The 22,108-nt window shown below is 40.1% G+C and overlaps 1 protein-coding gene across 9 annotated transcripts in view; it reads right to left on the bottom strand.

Annotated features, from left to right (window-relative positions):
• LOC132829640 (neural cell adhesion molecule 1-like) overlaps positions 1 to 22,108 on the bottom strand; it is a 509,764-nt gene that overhangs the window by 91,047 nt on the left and 396,609 nt on the right. For 5 of the 9 annotated variants that reach the window (XM_060846966.1, XM_060846974.1, XM_060846967.1 and 2 more), the window contains exons 11-14: positions 21,660 to 21,756; positions 15,698 to 15,868; positions 6,403 to 6,537; positions 4,504 to 4,521 (exon numbers count right to left, since the gene is read on the bottom strand). In XM_060846966.1, coding sequence (XP_060702949.1) covers positions 4,504 to 4,521; positions 6,403 to 6,537; positions 15,698 to 15,868; positions 21,660 to 21,756 — 421 coding nt within the window. The remainder of the gene's footprint in view (positions 1 to 4,503; positions 4,522 to 6,402; positions 6,538 to 15,697; positions 15,869 to 21,659; positions 21,757 to 22,108) is intronic. The other 4 variants (XM_060846968.1, XM_060846969.1, XM_060846970.1 and 1 more) reach the window with 1 other exon arrangement.

Here is a 22,108-nt window from a genome sequence, read left to right as displayed (position 1 = left end):
GCGCTAACCACTGTGCCACTGTGCCGTCCACTGTGCCACCGTGCCGCCCACTCAGTGGTTGACCAATAGCATTCTGCCCATTTCTCTCAGCACAAAAAAAAATCATGGCCAAAAGCTGCAAACCAAGTCAAAATTCTATCACTATAGGCAAATTGGGAGGGTGGAAATCTCATGCATTTTGAGAATTAAGAGGCGATTCTGATTAAGGCTCCTTCAGAAAAGACGAGCTGTCCTTCCAATCTGACAGTAGCTAGAGCTATCATAAGAAAGCAAAGCACATCCCCTTTCCACAGCCATCAAGTACAGTATGCTGAAATTTAATGGCCCTGACAGTCACTTTGAGTCAAAAGGTAATTTATTTTGTTAAAATGTATTCTGGAGGCTCTTGTGGTGCTTTGGTAGTGACCCCCACCTCTTGTCCAGGAGATCTTGGTTCAATTCCACCTGTTCCTGAGGTATGTAATGATGTCTTGGATAAGGCTGATTAAAAATAAAACAAAGTATTTCGATGCCCAAATTGAAGTTGTAAATGCTTTATTTGACACATGTTGAAGTGAAACCACTGCAGAAACAGACATATACCATGGAGAAGGCATAGGGTAATGGGTGATGCACCAGACATTTGGAGCGGAGGGGCACCAGGGGGTTGCCAAATAATTAGTATGTCAGCTGGGTAGGATTAGGGTGCCATGGGTCAGACGCAAGACAAGTGGAGAGTAGAATGCCAACCTGGGGGAAGTGGGAGGTGGAATGAGATTAATTTTAGCTTCAGTCCAGTGAGGGTGAGCAGGCGTATTTATGTACTCAGTCATCCAACATTTCCTGAATAACTAGTTACTTCATTCCATCTGAACCCTCTGATTTCTCAACCTAAATTGATAATTTTGGAGGGTCCCAGTCAGAGAAGAGTTGCCCAGCAAATCTTCCATTTTCCAGGCAATTGCTTCAGGGTGCCCATGCGTAACACTGGAAAAATGTTTGCCTGGCCAGTAGAAAATCCAGGCCCATGTATCCTCTCATTTTGTAACAGTTACAGTAATTCAGCATAATGGGTGGGAGTGGCGGGGCTGTTATGGGGGTTTCATTATACTGTACTCCTTTTGCGGCTGTAAGTTGAAACTAGCATGAGTTACAGAAAATGTCATTGAATTTTCTGCCAAAAGTTCTGTATTCGTTTGGGCACTAGCTTAAAAAACATCAGTTGAGAAGACAATAATTGGTCTCAGTTCCAGGATGAATCCACTTCCATTCAATGCAGGATTCTAGGCTTGAAATAATTTTCTTGCCCTTTAGGATGAGTATACAAAGAAGTGTTTGAAGGCAAATTTTGAGAGACAAAACTAATGGGTTCTCATAACAAGCAAGTGGTTCTGTATTTTTAAAGAAAAGTCAGTCATTTAAAATCCAGTTATTTGCAAGGCCCAGTGACCTGATTGATAATGGCGGTTTTGTCATAAATCCATTTCAATTGCATTAATCAAACAGGAGCAATCTTACCCCTCTTAAATTCAACAAGGAGTATATTTTAAAAGGCTTTTATTTTTAAAAAAGTTATGTTTTAAAATACTGTCTAATTGCACTTGTCCATGGCAGACTGTGTGTGTGTGCAGCAATAAGAAAAATGTTTCCCATAACAGACACTCTTTCTGCCTCGATAGTCGCTAATGTCCAATATCTGAATAACCTCTACCTTGTTGGGTAAGCAAATCATATTTGCCATTCTTTTATAAGTTGCCCTTCTTTGCGTTCCATCAGTCAACAGTAGGACACAGGCTTTTGGGTGACAAAATACTTTGGGCCATTGGGTTGGTTTCTTTCTCTATGATAGTTAACACATACTGACCTTCGTGAAAAGTGACAACAATCGCGTTATTATAAACTTATCATGTGACATTCTGGAAAAGTGCACAGATGTGTTTTAATGGTAATAGCTATTGTCATTCAAAGAGAAAAAAATGATCATGCACCCAGAGAGAAACAAAATGAAAATTCCAAATATTGATACTTGTATTCAATTGTATCTTGAGGTATGAAGAAATGTGTTTGAATCCACTGGTCTAAAAAAAAACTCATGACTTAGTGATTTCTATTCTTCTGTCTCCACAGCTGCTCAGATAAGAAAAAAAAACTGCTCACATATTTGGGACAAAGGGAATTAGTGATAGAATACAAATTACTAAGTCAGTTTTGCTAAGGGATGGTTGAATCTTTCCATCTTTTAGCCTGTAGGCGTGTTAAGCTCAGAAGAAAAATAACAGCAGCAGCCAATTTGAATGTTCAACTGTCTGATACTTTTTACAGTAGCATCAACTGGTTACTAGCAACAAGATATTTCCCTCAAATTAATTTTAGGATGCATTAGTTATAATTCTTTTTAAGTATCTGATACCTGCACAAATGCAGAATAGGTTTGCAGAATAGGGAAGTGTTCTAACCCTAATTAAAAACAATCATAATTTCTCTGAGGTAGCTTACACAAGCAAGGTCACATTAATTCATTATTAAGGTTAAGTATCTACCTTCAGGAACCTTATCAATATCTGTTTGTGTTGCTCCAGTTACAAACATGCACGGAACATTCTCCCACACAGTGATGACTCAAATGTTCCTTTTGCTTAACGTTCAGTAAGATTACACTAAGTCTCAATGCTCTTGGAATACTAAATAAATCAAGTATATTAAAATCAGTGTCCTGTATACATAAATCTAAAATTAAACATTTGCATTTTGGATCAATGTGTACCCCATTGCATTACTCTGCAAGCAAGGCCAAATGTTGCAGTTACTTGGCAAAGAAAATATTCTTTTGGTAGCTGGATTCAAGTTATTGCTTAATTTGCTGTGAGCTTCATTACATTCAAGTTCTTTTATAATTTTATGTATGGTTGAGTTTTGTTACTTATGTAAAATGAGTTCACTATGAAGTAGAGGGGGAAAATGTTTCGTCTAATTTTTTAAACAGAAAATTAACATGAACAGACAGGCCACTTGTTATACTTAGCTGGGGACTAATAGGAATCGGTTAAAATTAGTCCTTTGTAAGTCACTGCTACCTTATATAGTCAACAACATTGCTACACAAATTCCGGAAAACAAAATAGTAAACTTTTCATTGCTGGCCTTAGTCAGGAACTGACTCCATTAACAAAAATATACTTTTTGCTTTGTAGAACCATGCTATATTAACAGTTAGGTGTATAAATTAGGATATGGGCAAGTCATGTCAGAAGAATCATGACTGCCAAATATAATCTTGATACAAGTAGGTATGTGCAGTTATAATTTGATTGGATACTACAAACAGGGGTGTTTACAGGGGTGTTTTCTCACCTGTTACAACTTTGAAGTCAATATGGACAAGTGACAGAAAAACATCCAGCCTTGCCTGTCACTTTGTGCTAATCACATATTGGCTGAAATGAAAATAAAACACTTAACTTTCAGTAGAATATTGAAGATATCATTCATGTTTAGTTGTGATTAGTGGGCCACAGAGTAATGGCAAAAATCTAAGGTCAGACTGCTATGTTGATACATGGATCAATATGTTGCATTGGAGTTGATCTTTATAAAGGTTGATGCTGTCGGGTGTGCTGTCTCCCATACCAACGAGTATTGATATGTTCTAACATAAGTATAATACCCTATTACTTTAAAACAAAAATGCAAAGAGCTGTGGATGCTGGAAATTAGAAACAGAAATTTCTGGGAAAAATCAGCAGGTCTGGCAGCAGCTATGGAGAGAAAAGCTTTGGATCCAGTGACCCTTCTATAAGAACTATACAGAACGACAGAACTTACTTCTGAAGGAGGGTCACTGGACCCCAAACACTAACTCTGCTTTCTCTCCACAGATGCTCTCACATCTGCTGAGTTTTCTCAGCAATTTCTGACTATTTTGCTGTTTTGGCAACTGATCGCTGGACAATAAAATGGCTACTTGGTGTTTTGATAAAATGAAAGGAGATTTTTTTTGGTGCAATGACTTACAATATGAAAAACATAGCAGCAAATTAAAATCAGTAACAGCCAATTATAAAATTAAATAGTTTCAAGACAATTATTATTACATCTGTGCATACTTTCAGTGATGACATGTCAAATGATTGATACAGTAGAATTTATTTATATTGTTCAGACCATTCTTTTATCATTAAACCAGGCATAGGCAAAACGAAAGGCAGGTGACTATCTGCCTGGCAGAAGTTCATGCCGTTATGTAACTAGCTTCAAATACATGTGTATAAATAGCCCACATCCTCTTAATGTTCTTGCTCTGAGGGAACATAGCCCCCGTGGCAGGTTGATCTAAGGAAGCAACGTCACCATCTGAAAAATGGCCCAGGAATGAACTTACTCTCGGGCTCAATGCACTGGCATGCCTGCCTATTGGGCCATCCAATCTCATGATGCAGTACTGCACTGGCTAAAAACATAATAAGGCTAACAAGTAAAGGGTTAATCACGAACAGACACAGCGACTGGATTAAAGGATGAACTTACTTCGCTCAACAGTGAATACTGCCTCCATTGAAATGGACACAGATGAGAACAAAGGAATGGAAAGAAAAAAGAAAATACATGAAGAGGGATGAAATACAGATTATATAGAGCAAAAGAATGAGGTTTCAACGATAGAAATGAAACAGAGTTTTCTTCAATATTTGTAAGGTCAGCAGTGATTATAACAAAAAGACTTACTGCTCATTATCGAGGTCAACTGCTGACATTTTCAGCATTGGAAGTACTAATGATGGTAATAAATTGGTGTGTAAGTATTTAAATAAAAGATAAAACATAACGTTTAAATAAGACTCGGTGTAGAGATGAACTGCAGTTTTATCGGAAACTAACAATGGAGCACAAATGCTTTTTTCCCACGAGTTACTTCCTCCAAGTGTTTCCCTGTGGTTAATAAAGGACAGGTGAAAGCATTTCATTTCACAAGTCTCGTGTATCTGCAGCATGCAGGTATCACAAGAACAAAAGATTCCCAATGAAACTGAATCCTATTACATTATTCATTGCTAATGTGTACCAATGGCAAGTTGATGATCAAATTAACATCATACATTTCTTCAAACTTACTTTGTGACCATCACATAATTAGATAATTAAAAAATACACACATAATAAATAGGGAGTTTGGACCACCAGTTTTGCATAACTGGGTTTATATTACCACCTGCTTCCATGCTGGTAAATTATGACATATTTCAGGTCCGTAAAACATACTGATGAAACAATTAATGCTGCAGTAGTATTGCCAGAATGTAAGACTCATTTCTTGCCTTCTTTCATGAAATGTTTTGAAGAAAGTACTTCTAGGAATTAGCTAAGAAGATGCAAACATTGTTTGAAATCAGGTTTACGATCTCTGATGTTCAAAACAAAAGAAACACCAAGGTTAGTTCTTCTGTTCACTGTACTTCTGCTACGTGATTATTGCTACATAATTAATACTTCTTTGAGTAAATGTATGCACTTGTCAAACAAATTATGCAGAGTTTCAATAAAAAAGGAAATGGAATTTTCAACTTTGCTTTAAATGAGGAGTTACATCATGAATGTATTAAACCAGGCATAGGCAAAACAATAATAAAGATATTGATTATAATACAATAAATGTCAATGCCAGGCTCCCCGTGTGACCCAATTTTAAAAGAATGCATCTGCTTCCACGATTGTAACACTCTATTTATACATTGAAAATTTGCATTTCTTAGAGCGAAACTGAAATTAGCTATTAACACAAAGTCAATTTTGCAAAATATTTTACATCAGGAAGAAAAGACCTTCAACTCTTTTCTCAATACTGATTATAAATCAGAATTCCAGAGGTAAAATGGCACTGATTTTAGGTAACTGCTTGTCTTAAACACCTAAGTCGAAATTTGAAGTTTCCCAATGAAGTTCTTTGCAAACATTTATGACGCACAACAAATACCTTATTTGTACAAATGGTTTGAACATTGAACAAAACAAAATGTTCTATTTGTTCCAATGTTTGTAAGGCCTCAATCTTCACTCTGTCCTGATCTCTTAAGAGAAAAAAGATCTATTTTTAAAGAACTAACACTTTAAATATGAAAACCTTATGCTGATGCTTCTGTAAACAATACAGGAAAGACTGAGAATCAAATATTAGCAACATGTTTTAAGTGAATACATTGACTGAAATAGTAGTTAACATTCTGAGTTATATTTGATGCTACAATGCAACAGCAACTCATTTAGGAGGGGTCATTTCTATCTCAGAATAATAGTTTCTTAAAATATTTTTCCAAGAATAATGATAAAGCTAATGAGTCTAAAGGTTTAATTTGCATTTCCTTGTGGATTTAAAGCAACTCTGTGATGAGCAGTTTAAAGTGTATGATGAAGGAACCATCATGTACTTACGAACTGGTTCTGTCTTGAACTTAGTGATCTGGCTGGCATCACCAATTCCTTTTCCATTGATAGCAGATAACCGCAGACTATACATGGTTTCTGGGGTTAGTCCACTCACCATAATCACATTATCTGAACGTAGGACTGTCAAATAGTAAATGCAATTATGTGTCAGAAATAAATTGATCATGTACAATCACATTGTGTTGACCTATCACAGTTCTTAAAAAAAAGGAATTGTTTGAGAATTGATGAACAGACATAATAAAGGCATACACATAGACAATCCTTGTATTTTACTTGAGTGTTGGACAAAGGAAATGCTATGTGGAAAGACTAAAATCAAAACCTAGTTTGTGAAACACTGAGTTATTCTGAAAACACAAAATTCTAGTTTGTGCTTTCTGTCTGTATGTCTTGATTCAGTCTCAATTTCAATGTTGAACATAGTTTTCATTATGTTTGGTTTGTACATGTACTGAAAACAAAGTATAATTAAACATTTTCCTGATCTTGCCAGTGATATAAGGGGTGATAATTACACAATACCAAAGTGCTGTTAATAATCCATTTATGAAGTTATTTCATTGCATTAGCTGACACAAATTTACTTGAACTTATATCATCAAGAATTTGTAATGTTTGAATAATGTCTTGCATTGTATGTTTTAGTTCAAGTAACAAAGTGTGTGTTTGGCAAAAATAGTTATAAGCTATAAATCTTAGTAATGCAGTGCCTCTAACGACGTTTCCAATGGAGAATGTTATATTTTTATATTGGCAGAAAAAAAACTTTTTGAGCAATAACAAAAGAAACACAAAACAACTGTGAAAATTATAATCAAATACTGAAGAAAGAAATCGCTTTTCTCTGTTTGGTCAAGATGCTGATATTTATTGTATCTCTTCAATATTCAAACAAGCAATTGTTTTCATTTTGACTGCTCCATCTTTGATGATTAAACATCTTGCCAATCCTACAAGTCTCCCAATGGATGCTTTATGATGTTGGCAGAGGAGCAACAAAAATGGATTTGACTAACATGCCCTTCGCATTGTGATCTTCACATGCAAAGAGTGGTCAACCCTTTTGTTTAACTATGACAGTGTCTTAAAAAGGAATTAAGTTTAGAAATTGGAAGGAGTGCAACCTTGGTGTCATTTCTTGTTCATTCTTTACTCCAGTGCAGTCACCAATGAGCAACATTCTATTTGACTGGAAAATACTTATTCAGTCTCAAGACAAAATTACTTCAAATCAGATTGCTCTTTGAATAGCTTGAATGATCCTTCAAAATTGCATTTTAGGGTAAATGGCTTGACTTTGCTTGTTGTGCTTGAAATATTTACAGAATACATGAAGTAGAGAAAACTTTACATTGTCTAGTGGCACCATAAAGACAAAATGTGTGCCTTTGAGAAAAGTTGGGACAGAGTGTCTATGATTTGTCATTTATTCAAATAGCGTTTCAGAACTTGAGAATAAAAAAAACTTCTGTTCATCAACCAGGCCTCTCTGTATGGAGGTATCAAATAGCAGACCTGGGAATTGGTATGTTTGGCTATTGAAATATTGAAATTTGTGAAAAGCCCATCTACATTCAGACTGAATTGCTGAACATAATATATCTTATTCTGATCTGTATGGGAAAATTCTTTAATGTTTATTGCCACAGATACAAACTAACATAGGATTCCCAAAGGGAGTTTGGTGATATTTGCTGAGACTAACTTCCTCCATAGTAAATATTTTGAAACCTTGTTACTTTTACAGAATATGTACATCCTTCATTTATTCAGCAGCATAATTTCTGTTGGTAAGTCCCGTTTGCCAAAAGAAAACCCCAATGAGTTGGAAAGGACACTCAATACAAGCAGTGAGCAGTCCTAACTGTTATAGACAATTAAACACCAGTCTTGGTTGAAGTACATTTATAACTTATGCACCTATGTAAATGTTGATGTGAAATAATCAGAGAAACAGAACCTCCACTCACTTTATAAAGCTCTGCATTTTAAACATTATAATGGAGAGTACCTGACTGTTCTAGGTCATTGATAAAACAACAATCTGCATACAAACACCACACTAATTAGAAAAACTACATGACAGACGCTTTACATTAAAAATGCTGTATAAGGAAGATTTTTGGGATTGGGCTCATATTTCTCAAGTTTCTGACTATTTTGCTCTCTTTATGGTTTGTGACTGCCAAAAATGATAGCTTCTTCAGAACTCTCTAGTAAAAGGATGCCTAATAGGGTTGTGTCTAATTATTTAACTTTCACAATTATTCCAGTATTTTTCATCAATGATAGGCTGCGCATTTTCTTGCAAATCTTTAAAAAAAATGCAAGATCAAGTGTCCTCATTTTGGAGTCAATATCAGCCCTATTCAATATTTATACCATCTTTCTGTTTAATCATTTATATTCCAATGAGTTGGAAAGGATACTCATAATGCAATAATAATTGTGTATTTATTGAGAGCATAGCATGCCGATACCTTTAAATATATTCATATACATAGGCTGTGCAGATTAAGATTATGAATGATATATTTTTAAAAAATGATGTGTTAACAGGCAGTGCAAAGATAATCCGTTTTGAATCATTAGACGTTTTTCACTTGTGAAGGTCACTAGCTCATTTGTGACATCTTGTGAACTCATAACCCCTGCTCACCGACACTCTATAATGATAATAATATAAACTAGTTTAAATGTCAATGCACACATTACCTATTCTAAAATCTTGCATTCTAACATAATGCATCACTATAGTTTGCCAATCAGTAGATAAATTGTAGTTTCTCAAAATATTCAATTTCTACAGGTAGCAAACGAGATCCAAGTCAAGACCAAAGGAGATTTGATGCCTCGGCTGAACTGAGCTCACCAATCTCAACCATATTCAGTGCCATTATTCTCAAGGCCATGAGGGAAATATTCACCCAGTGTTCTTGTATATTCTCCAGTAAAGCACTTATGACGCGCACACATTTGTCTTGGTTCTGATCTTTTCTGAGCTTCTAGGACAGTGCTAATTAGTTCTCAGAGTAATAACTCTATCGTGTCCCAAATAAACCACACATCATTTGAGGAGAAAGGGAGCAACCTGTGGATGAAGAGGATTCAAAGTTCCAACCACTGTTACAAGGCAGATGTACCGTTTGGGTACTGTTGGGAGAGATGGCAGCAGTAGCCAGGTTCATGGCACAGTGGCTGGCTCTGCTGTACAGAAAGATGGAAAAAATAGACTGAGAGGGCTTTAATCATAGGGGATTCAATTGTAAGGGGAGTAGATAGGCAGTTCTGTGGTCAAAAAGGAGACTCCCGAATGATATTTTGCCTCCCAGGTGCACGGATCAGGAATGTCTCGGATTGGCTGCAGGACATTCTGAAGGGGGAGGGTGAACAGCCAGCTGTCGTAGTGCATACTGGCACAAATGTTATAAGTAAAAAATGGGATGAGGTCCTATAAGCAGAATTTAGGGGGTTAGGGGCCAAATTAAAAAGTAGGACCTCATAGGTAGAAATCTCAGGATTGCTATCAGTGGGCCGTGCTGGTCAGAGTAGAAGTGAAAGAATAGGCAGGACGAACGCATGGCTTGAGAGATGGTGCAGGCGGCAGGGGTTCAGATTTTTGGGACATTGGGACTGGTTATGAGGGAGGTGGAACTATACAAATCGGACAGTCTACACCTAAATAAGACTGGAACTATTGTTCTGGGGGGGAGCTTTTGCTAACGCTGTTGGGGAGGGTTTACACTAGTGTGGCAGGGGAGTGGGAACCAAATGAGGAGGTTAGTGGATAGCAAGGAGGTAGTAACTATTCCTGTAAGGAGCTAGATACTGAAGTCAGCTTGAGTAAGGGGAAGAGTAGGCAGGGAGCAGATGATGAATGCAAAGGGACAGGTGGTCTGAGGTGCATTTGTTTTACACAACAAGTACAGTAGGTAAGACAGATGAACTGAGGGCTTGGATTAGTACCTCGGCGTATGATGTTATTGCTATTACTGAGACTTGGTTGAGGGAAGGGCAAGATTGACAACTAAATATCCCAGGATATCGATGCTTCAGGCGGGATAAAGAGGGAGGTAAAAGGGGTAGAGGGGTTGAATTACTGGTCAGCGAGGATATCACAGCTGTGCTGAAGGAGTGCACTATGGAGGACTCAAGCAGTGAGGCGATATGGGCAGAGCTCAGAAATAGGAAAGGTACCGTAAAATTGTTGGAACTGTACTACAGGCCTCCCAACAGTGAGCGTGAGATAGAGGTTCAAATATGTAAACAGATATTGGAAAGGTGTAGGAGCAAGACTGGTAATGAAGGGAGATATTAATTTTCACAAATAGACTGGGATTCACTTAGTGTTTGAGGTTTAGATGGAGCAGAATTTGTAAAGAGCATCCAGAAGAGTTTTCTAGAGCAGTATGTAAATTGTCCGACTCGGGAAGGGGCAATACTGGACCTGGTGTTGGGGAAAGAGCCTGGCCAGGCGGCTGCAGTTTCAGTAAGGGATTACTTTGGAAATAGTGATCACAATTCTGTAACTTTTAGAATACTCATGGACAAAGACAAGAGTGGTGCTAAAGGAAAAGTGCTAATGTGAGGGAAGGCCAACATTACCAAAATTCAGCAGGAGCTGGGGAATGCGGATTGCGAGCAGCTGTTTGAAGGTAAATCCACATTTGATGTGTGGGAGGCTTTTAAAGACAGGTTGATTAGAGTGCACAACTTATATGTCACTGTGAAAATCAGGGATAGAAACAGCAAGATTAGGGAACCATGGATGACAGGTGAAATTATGAGACTCGCTAAGAGGAAAATGGAAAGATACATAAGGTCTGGGTGACTGAAATCAGATGAAACTTTGGACGTATACCGGGAAAGTAGGACCAATCTGAAATTAAGAGGGCTAAAAGGAGTCATGAAATATCTTTCGCAATCAGGGATAAGAAAAATCCCAAAGCCTTTTATTCATATATAAGGAGCAAGTAGGTAACTAGAGAAAGGGTTGGCCAACTCAACGGCAAAGGAGGGAAGTTGTGTGTGGAGTCAGATAAAATGAGTGAGATTCTTAATGAGTACTTTGCATCAGTATTCACCGATGAGAGGGACATAATGGAGGTCATATCTGTTAAGACCCTAGCTATTTCCTCTCTCACTTCCCAGGTTCCTGAGGGACATGGCAGCGGAAATAGCTGGGGCCTTAACAGATATCTTTGCAGCATCCTTGAACATGAATGACTTCCCAGAGGATTGGAGAATTGCTAATGTTGTCCCCTCGTTTAAGAAAGGCGGCAAGGATAATCCAGGTAATCATAGACCGGTCAGCCTGACATCAGTGGTAGGGAAACTGCTGGAGAAAACACTGAGGGATAGAATCTATTTACATTTGGAAGAAAATGAGCCCATTATCAGTGATAGGCAGCATGGTTTTGTGCAGGGAAGGTTATGCCTTACTGACTTAATAGAATTATTTGAGGAAGTGACAACATTAATTAATGAGGGAAGGGCTGTAGATGTCATATATATGGTCTTCAGTAAGGCAATTGATAAGGTTCCCCATGGTAGGCTGATGGAGAAAGTGAAGTCTCATGGGGTCCAGGGTGTACTAGCTAGATGAATGAAAAACTGACTGGGCAATAGGAGACAGAGTAGTAATGGAAGGGAGTTTCTCAAAATGTGACCAGTCGTATTCCACAGGGATCCATGCTAGGATCACTGTTGTTTGTGATATATATAAATGATCTAGAGGAAAGTATAGGTGGTCTAATTAGCAAGTTTGCAGATGACATTAAGATTGGTGGAGTAACAGACAGTGAAAGGGACTGTCAGAGAATACAGCAGAATACAGATAGATTGGAGAGTTGGGTGGAGAAATAGCAATTGGAGTTCAATCTCGGCAAATAAGAGGTGTTGCATTTTGGAAGAGCCAATTCAACAGCGAATTATATAGTAAATGGAAAATTGATGTACAGAGAGATCTGTGGGTTCAGTTCCATTGTACCCTGAAGGTGGCAATGCAGGTTGATGGAGTGGTCAAGGCGGCATATGGCATGCTTTCCTTCATCAGACAGAGTACTGAATATAAGAGTGGGCAGATCAGGTTACAGCTGTATAGGTCATGGGTTCGGCCACATTTGGAATACTGCGTACAGTTCCTGTCGTCACATTACCAAAAGGATGTGGATGCTTTGGAGAGGGTGCAGAGGAGGTTCAACAGGATGTTGCCTGGTATGGAGGGTACTAGCTATGAAGAGAGGTTGAGCAGATTTTGATTATTTTCATTAGAAAGTCAGAGGTTGAGGGGGGACCTGAATGAGGTCTACAAAATCCTTGGACAGGGTGGATAGCAGGAAGCTTTTCCCCCAGGGTGGGGGACTCAATTATTAGAGGTCACGAGTCCAAGATAAGAAGGGAAAAGTTGAAGGGAAATATGCATGGAAAGATCTTTACGCAGAGGGTGGTGGGTGCCTGGAAAGCATTGCCAGTGGAGGTGGTAGAGGTGGGCACGGTAATGTCATTTTTGATGTATTTGGACAGATACATGAATGGGCAGGAAGCAAAGGGATATAGATCATTGGAAAATAGGTGACAGCTTTGGATAGAGGATCTGAACTGGCACAGGTTTGGAGGGCTGAAGGGTGTGTTCCTGTGCCGTTATTCTCTTTGTTCAGTGATCCTTGGGAATGCCCAAAAAGAGATATAGGCAACAGGGAAGAGGGCAGGTGACAGGAAGGCAGGGGAGCAAATGCCAGGATGAGGAACACTGAATAATGGAGACCAGGGTCTCGATGGATGGGGAGTGCTGGCTTACACCAAATTAATAGAACCATTTCCTTGCTGCACTGGAGACATGAGCCACATGGCACGCAAGAGGGTTTGCAAATGCAGGCCTCACTCCATAGGCACAGGGACATTGATCACATGGCATCATTCAAAGCACACGAGCAGAAGGCAAGTTTGCACCATCATTCCTGTAACTCCATTATAGGAATGCTGTGGAGTTACTCTGGGGAGAAACTCCTCCAATCGCAGACTGGTTCTTGCCAAGGTGAGGCCAGGTTCGGGCTGAGGTTTTGGGGTGGGGGCGTGGTTTGCAGATAGAGTGTGTCTTATAAAGAAACAGCTCAGGAGAGCGAGCACAAGAACATACGAGATACAGCTTGTGTGTGAGTGGAAAGAGTTGTGGGGGGAGAGAGGGGGAAGAGAGAGAGAGTGCACGTGTGTGTGTGTGTGTGTGTGTGTGGAGTGTGAGTTTTTGAGGGAGAGTGTGTGTTTGTGTTAGAGGGTGAGTGTTAGAGAGAGAAGGATGCATTGGGAAGGGGGAAGAGAGACAGAGTGTTAGAGAGAGGGAGGGAGAGACACAGAGAGTGTTAGATGGGGGGAGAGGGTTAGAAAGGGAGAGGGGATGAGAGAGACTCCAGTGGTTAAGTGCTGGAGAGTAGGATGGAGGCTGTAGGTTGCGATGGAAAAAGAAAAAGCAATGGGAGTAGAAATAGCGGAAGGCTTTAAGGGCTGGGAAGAATTGGGGAGGTTGCAGAGTTGAAGAAATAGTGAGGATGGAGTCTATGGAGCTCAAGGGAGGGGGCTAAAACAGTATAGGCATAGGCAGACTGAGATGATGCTGCAGGGGTCAAGGATTAGAGAGAGAGAGATAGAGAGACAGAAGAGACAGCGACACACAGAGAGAACATCTATTGATGGCAGGAGGCTTTGATGGTTGGGGAAGGGAGGGACAAGCTTCGGGGGTAATGGGGTAAGAGAGGGAGGCTATGGGTGGGTGGGAAAAAAGGATGAGGCTGTAGAGGCTGGTGGAGGAAGAGGTCAGGTGGCTGCAGGGGGTTGGGAGTGGGACTGAGGTTGAGGAGGTCAGAGAAAGGAGAGGGATAAGCTGCAGGGCTGGAAGTAGAGATGGGAGAACTGCAAGGACAGATGCAGTCAGTCATTTTGCTGTTGTATGAGTATGCAAATACAAAAATATACAAAACAGGAGCTGCCACAGACCATTCGGCCCCCTGCGCCTCCTCTAACATTCAGTAGGATTGTGGCTGACCTTGTGTATCAAATTCCATGTTCCCATCTCCCTCCAATAACCTTGGATTCTATCTACCTCTGCCTTAAAAGTATGTAAGGTGCCTGCATTCTGGGGCAGAGTTGCACAAGGCTCTGATAGAAAACATTTTTCCTCATCTCGGTCCTAAAAGGGTGATTCTTTAATTTTAAAAACAAAGTTCCCCTAATTCTGAACTGGCACACAGGAGGAAACATCCTTTCCTTTATCTAGATCATTCAGGATCCTCAATTAAGTCATCTCTGATTCTTCTGAACGCTTATGGAAATAAGCCCCGCCTGCCTGATCTCTCCTCATTAAACAACACACTCATTCCAGGCATCAATCTGGTAAACCTCTCCTGAACTGTTTCCATTTACATCCTTCCTGAAATGTGGAGACTAAAACTGCACCCAGTAGTTACAATGTGATGTCAACAATGTTCTTTGTAACTAGAACATAACATCCTTGCATTTATTCCTCTCACAATAAAGGATAGCATCCCATCATCTTCCTTGATAACGTGCCACACTTGCATATCAACCTTTTGTGACTCCTGCACTTACACTCCAAAATCCATGTGCACCTTGGAATCTCGCTGTTGCTCCCCGTTAAAATAACACACTGCTTTTTCATTCCTCTTGCCAAGGTGAACAACTTGCCATTTTCTCACATTGTACTCTGCCAGGTTTTTGCTCACTCAGTCAACCTATGTCTGTCTGCAAACTCCTCCTACATCTTTTTCACAACGTATCTTCCAACCCATCTTGGTGTAATCTGCAAAGTTAACCATGGTGCCTCTGCTCCCCTCATCTAAGCCACTGATGTAAATTGTCAAATGTTTAAGTCCAGTTGAGACACCTACGGAACTGTACTCACCACATCCGGCCAATCAGAAAAAGATCCATTTAAGCACGTTGGTTTCTATCAGCTAGTTAATCTTCTGTCCCTGCTAGTATATTACTTCCTATACCATAAGCTTTTATTTTCTTCAATAACCCTTGATTTCGCAAAGGCCTTGTGGAAATCCAAGAACAATATGTATACAGGTTATCCTCAGCACATGCTGCTCTGTCAAAGGATTCCAATAAGTTGGTTAAACTTGATTTCACTTTGACTGAATCATGCTGACTCTTAACCGTCTTCAGTTTATCGAAACGCTAAGCTATAATTTTGTTCATTATCGACTTTCCCGTGGCAGATGTCAAGCTAAATGCCCTATAAATCTCTTCGTCAACGTACCTTCCCTTGCATCAGCATTCTTGGTGAACCATTCTTCAGTGTCCTTCTCTTTCCATTCCACCAAGTATTTCAGAATTGGCACACCACCAGTTGATTCGGGTTCTTCAACCTTAACTTGCACAGTACTGGAATAGGGTACTGTATCCAGGATTGTGGGAGCAGACGGGGTCTCTGGACCAGGAAAGAGAAGGGGAAAATAATCCTTTTAGTGACCAGAGTTTCTGAAAATTAGACACACCTACACATTCTTGTTCCTAACACTGGGGTAAAAAAAAACTCAAGCAAAGTATCTTTCTTCTATTTTCTGCTGAAAGCAGAGTACGTATTTCCAGCAAAGAAGTACTGAGTTAAATTTGCATGTTAATCTCATTCAGCATTTAACTTTGTTGTCAAGGGATTATAAATGGAGTTTTAAGATTAAGAACCTAGGTCTGGTGATAAGCTCAGAAAATAAAGTAAGATATCGGAGCTGAGTTAGGCTATTCAGCCCATCAAGTCTGCCCGGCACTCGATCATGGCTGATAATATTCTCCTGCCTTCTCCCTGGAATCCTCAATTCCCTTACTAATCAAGAACCTATTTGTATCTTAAATGACTTGGCTTCCATTTTTGCAAAGAGTTCCATGGGGTCACCACCCGCTAGCTGCAGAAATTCCTGCCAATTTATTTTAAAGGGTGTCTGAGGCTGAACCCTTGGGCACTAGTCTCTCTTATTAGTAGAAACATCTTTGATGTCCATTCTATCCAGGCCTCCAAGTATTCTGTAAGTTTCAATCAGACCCCTGCCCCCCACCATCTTTCTAAACTCCACTGAGTACAGACACCAGAGTTCTCAAACAATCCTCATAGACGAAGCATTCTTGTAAACCTCCTCTGCATCCCCTCCAACACCAGCAAGATCCTCACTTAGATACAGGGCCCAAAACTGCTCACATCATGCCAAATGTGGTCTGACCAGAGCCATATACCATATAGGCTGTATATCTCTGCTCTTGTATTCTATCTTTCTCGAAATGAATGCTAACATTGCAATTAACTTCCAAACTGACAATTGAACCTGAATGTTAATGTTCAGAAAATCCTGAACTAGGGCTCCCAAATCCCCTTATGCCTCAGATTTCTGAAGCTTTTACCTATTTAGAAAATAATCTATGCCTCTAAGCTTCCTACTAAAGTGCATAACCTCACAATTTCCCACATGTATTCCATCTCCACTTTGTCACCCTCTCTCCTAACCAGCACAAGTCCTTCTGCAGCCTCCCTGCTTCCTCAACACTAGCTGCCCCTCCACTTATCTTTCTGTTATCTGCAAACTTAGCAACAGTGCCCTCGGTTCCTCCGCCCGGATCGTTAGTGTAGAATGTGAAGTTGTGATCCCAACATGGACCATTGCAGAGCTCCTCCCATCATCGGCTGCCATTCTGAAAAAAAAAACCCTCTATTTCCACTCTCTGCCAATCAGCTAATCCTCTATCCAGACCAGTACCTTGTCCCTAACACCATGGGATATTATCTTATTTAGCAGCCTCTTGAGTAACACTGAGCCAAAAGCCTTCTGGAAATCCAGATAGACAACATCTGCTGGTTCTTCTGTGTCGAACTTGCTCGTTAACTCCTCAAAGAATTGTAAATCCAGCATGACCTCCCTTGACGAAGCCATGTGGACTCAGTTACCATGTGTTTCTGAGTCCTCACCAATGTCACCCTTAACAATGGACTCTAAAATCTTACCAGTGATTGAGGTCAGACTAACTGGCTTATAACTTCCTGTCTTCTGCAACCCTCACTTCTTAAACTGGAGTGTTACAGAAGCCATTTTCCAGAACTCTGGCATCCTCCCTTACTCCAGAGATTCCTGAACGATCACCATCAATGCCTTTAAAATCTCCTCAGCTATCTCTCTCAGTATTTTGGGGTTCATTCCTTCTTCTGGTAAGGTGATTTATCCACCTTCAGATCTTTAAGCTCCCCTAGCACCTTCTCCTTAGTGACGGCCTTGCCACTCACCCCTCTATCCTGATCCTCGTGAAGTTCTAGTGTACCAAAGTGAAAACTGATGCAAAGTTCCTACTGAGTTCCTCTGCCATTTCTTCATTCCCGAGATCTCTCCAGCCTCATTTTCTAGCAGTTCAATGTCCAGTCTTGCATCTGTCTAATATTTTATTCATCTAAAAAACCCTTGCAATCTTCTTTTGTATTACTAGCTAGCATACACACATATTTAATCATCTTCCCACTTATTGCTTTTTTTATTTGTCCTCTGCTAGGTTTTAAAGGCTTCCCAAACCTCTGGCTTTCCATTATTCTTCACCACATTGTGAACTTTTTCTTTTGCTTTTACGCTGTCCCTGACTTCTTGTTAGCCATGGTTGACTTGTCCTCTACTAATATGTTGCTTCTTCTTTGGAATAAATTTTTGTTGTGCCTTCCAAATTATCCCCAGAAACTCCTGTGTTTGCTGCTTGACCATCTTCCCTCATAGGCTCCCCTTCCAAATCAGCTCTGGCCAGTTCCTCCCTCATGTCTTTGTAGTTACTTTTACTCAAGAGTTATAGGCAGAAGGCAGGACAATGGGGTTGAGAAACACATCAACCATGATTGAATGGTGGAGGGTACCCAATGGGCTGAATAGCTTAATTCTGTTCCGACATCTTATGGTCGAAACATAATAGCATTACATCTGATTCAAGCTTCTCCTTCTCAAGCTGCAGGGTGAATTCTATTCTATTTTGGTCGTGGCAACATATATAGTATTAGAGTTGCACTCAATATCTTGGTGGCACAGTGGTTAGCACTGCTGCCTCACAGCACCAGGGTCCCAGGTTCGATTCCAGCCTCGGGTGACTGTCTGTGTGGAGTTTGCGCATTCGCTCCGTGTCTGCATGGGTTTGCTCTGGGTGCTCTGGTTTCCCCTCACAGTCACAAAGATGTGCAGGTCAGGTGAATTGGCCATGCTAAACTGCCCATAATGTTAGGTGCATTAGTCAGAGGGAAATGGGTCTAAGTGGGTTATTCTTCGGAGGGTCAGTGTGGGCTGGTTGGGCTGAAGGGCCTGTTTCCATACTGTAGGCAATCTAATCTAATCTAATATTGTCAAAAATCTCAAATGGAGTGAGATTTTGGCTTATGTAGTATTCCAACTCTGCACTACATGGCATGGTCTTCATATCCTGCTCTAAATAACACCACTGAGCAATCTGAGGTTGACTAAAGGCTACCCGTAGGTGAGCATGCCACCCTCTCCATGAGTTTCGGGGCGGGGGGGCATAAAATCCACCCATCATGTAGGACATGCCATCCTCTGAAGCAGTATAAAGATGATTCAGAGTACAGAAGAAGCATTTATATCTGAGTCTGCTAGACTGTTAATCAGACTGTGAATATTCCCATTGTTTACACTAAAGTGAAGATACTGTAATATCCTCGACTCCAGTCCAAAGGAAGTGACAACTATAAAGAAATCACTCCCTTCACAGGGATGGAGTTTTGCTACTGGTTAAATACTTAGACATGAGACAAATCCTTTAAAAAGATAAAGGGTATATTTTCTTCCATTGATTAATTTCTGTGAAAGAGATTTTGATAAGACCACGTTCGATTTGTGCAAAAGGGAGAAAAATCTATTCCTTGATATTTATTACTGACAAACCAGTTGTTCACTTGAGCATATGCCTCATTTATTCTCATTCGCTATAGGTAAGAGCAAGGAATAAGTAAATCTCTATATAGAAATCTGAAGATAGCATATACAAATATTACTGCTTTATCGACTACAGCGGAACACGCTGAACATCAAAGTAATGGTTCATCTATTGACAGTGCTTGCAATAGTTAAGCTTCAGTAGTCTTACTGCTGACAAGCAATTTTTCTTCCTGACGTGATTTAGTATGTCTGGTTACTTTACTGGCATTTGTGTGTTGTGTGAAATCTCCCTGCATAAACGGGGGCTCTGTAGCAGTGCTGACACTTGCAACAGAAAATAAACATCTTGCTTCAATCCCTGCTGAGTCCATTCTAAACAAGCTCTTGCCTAATGCAGATGCATCTTATCTGCTTGCACGCTGTTTAATATTTAAACAAACTGAATGCTACCTTATGTGCTTAGAAATCTTGCATCCTTTAATCAAACAAAGGATACACAGGGGAATGAGTTCTCCATTGTAGATGACAAGTGCTGTTCATCTGGGCAGTCATTTGATAACGACATTCAATTGCCAGGAGAATGGATCTTTTTCTGCATCACATTATCATTTTCCAATTCCATATATTTTTAAAAAGATTTCTTGCACTCTCATGTAAGCTTTATTGCACTGCAAAAAAAACTCTCCTCCCACTTCCTGTGTCGTAAAAATATATCTTTCTTTTTTTTGCTATTTTCATTCTTAGTTAGTTATATACTCATTTAGTGTAAGCAGAAACCTGGCCTGACAATACACAAGTAATATCTGTGCTACAAGACTGCTGAGCAGTCCAATAATCTCCAACATCAGAGAAAGTAACTGTTTCCCCTCCCGTGACATTCAAGAGCATTATCATTGCTGGATCCCTCACTAGTAACATCCTGAGGGGGTTAGAGTTGAACTGGACAAGCAATTCAAGTACTGTGGCCGTAAGAGCAGATCAAGATCTAGGAATTCTGCAGAGAAAAACGCATGTCCTGACTCCGCAGAACATGTCCACTATCCACAGGACACAAGTTTGAGATATCATGGAATACTCTCCATTTGCCTGGATGGGTCCACCTCCAATATTGAAGCAGCTTGCGTTATGGACTAGGCCAGACCTTTCAAAGTATTTTAAAGCAGGTAGCCCAGACCATAACTTTGCTATTTATTTAGCTAGGTGTACAGTGAATATTCCCGGTGTAAATCAGTTGGGTCGCCTGTCAAGCTTTAAACAAACAAAATTTAGTTACAAAATTACAGAATGTAACACAAAGAACAGAGAACAGAATACTGGATAACTTATCCTATCCAAACCTGACTTAATGATGCTGTTCTGAAAATACTTGCAACAGTCCCAATACACACACATCCCTTAGCACAAAGAGTGAACAATGGTACAGGCAACTTACAGTTTGAAATCATAGGGGCAGAAGGACAGCAAAAAGGCTTCCAGTTTCCCCTGTGACTCTTACTCAACTCACTCCTAAACTGAACTAAACTGCATAGCCAGAGACCTGGCCACACCTCTTGATGACACCAGTTTTTCCAAAGACCTTTCATGCTTTTGGCGTGAAGCACTCTCTGTTAGAGTAAACAACAAGGCCACAGTGAACTATTCAAACTTCAGACACGATGGAGCCTGGCCAATTAACCTCTCTCTGAAAAAATACACTCAAGGGCAAAGTAACCTTGCACCAGACCAACATTGTGACATATGAAACCATCTCGGACAAAGGTGCCTGCCTGATTGGCAACAAATCAAATAACATTGAGGTCTTGCAGCACCAATCTATTGCCAATATATAACATTTACAAGATGCACTGCAGAAATTCATTGAGGCATCTTAGACAGTACCGTCCAATTCACAAACACCACTCTAAATTCAGCAGATTCTCTGGAGCACCGTCACATGCAAGCTCCTTTTCAAGCCACTCACCATTCTGAATTTCTATGGTTGATAACTGAATCTATTAAAGAGGGTTCAGACAACCAGCACACAAGTTAATCTCACCAAACTGGACAGTTCCAGAAGTGATCTGACTTTGAGTTGACACGGTATACAAGCCAGAACATAAAGACATCGTCTCCATACAATGTGTTCTGAAACATGATCCCATGCATCAAACATACTTACTCACCAAGGGCACTGCACACCACATACCAAGACTACAAATTCTCGCTGCACACCATTCATACTTCACTTCAAATGAGGTATTGTGGAGAAGTGCAGTACAAATACAGTGACAATGGTTGCAATTTCTCTGAACAACATAAAGCTGCAAAGCTAATACTCACCAGCTTGCACGAGGATAAATTCTTTAGATTCTACACCGACACGGTTGCTCGCTGTGCAGTTGTATGGGCCAAAGTCGTTCTCTGAATCAGGTGTGACCTACAGGAAGGATATGCAACCACACGTCAGTTATCATCAGTTTAAAAAAGTGAGACTTGATCCATGACCTTTTAATGCTTACTTCCCATCTCCCGAAAACATGCAAATGATTGTTTAACTTTTCAAGGCATGGCAGCTCAGAATTTGATCCTCCGGGGATGCAATGGATGGTTTGACCAGGATAAGATACAGAATGAGGTATCTCAGGCCTAGTAACCATAAACCACACTCTGGCTGTGCTCCATAATTGCTGACACTCCATAATCTACAGGTCTCAACTGGGGTTTTCTGGATTAAATAAGACAAAAAAATTGGGATCTGAGACAAAAGCAGAAAGTGCACATTTGGCAGC

This window comes from Hemiscyllium ocellatum, chromosome 29, assembly GCF_020745735.1.
Source record: "Hemiscyllium ocellatum isolate sHemOce1 chromosome 29, sHemOce1.pat.X.cur, whole genome shotgun sequence".
Taxonomy (NCBI): domain Eukaryota; kingdom Metazoa; phylum Chordata; class Chondrichthyes; order Orectolobiformes; family Hemiscylliidae; genus Hemiscyllium; species Hemiscyllium ocellatum.
Note: the sequence above shows the minus strand (reverse complement) of the source record. Positions and strands in the feature narration are given on the sequence as shown.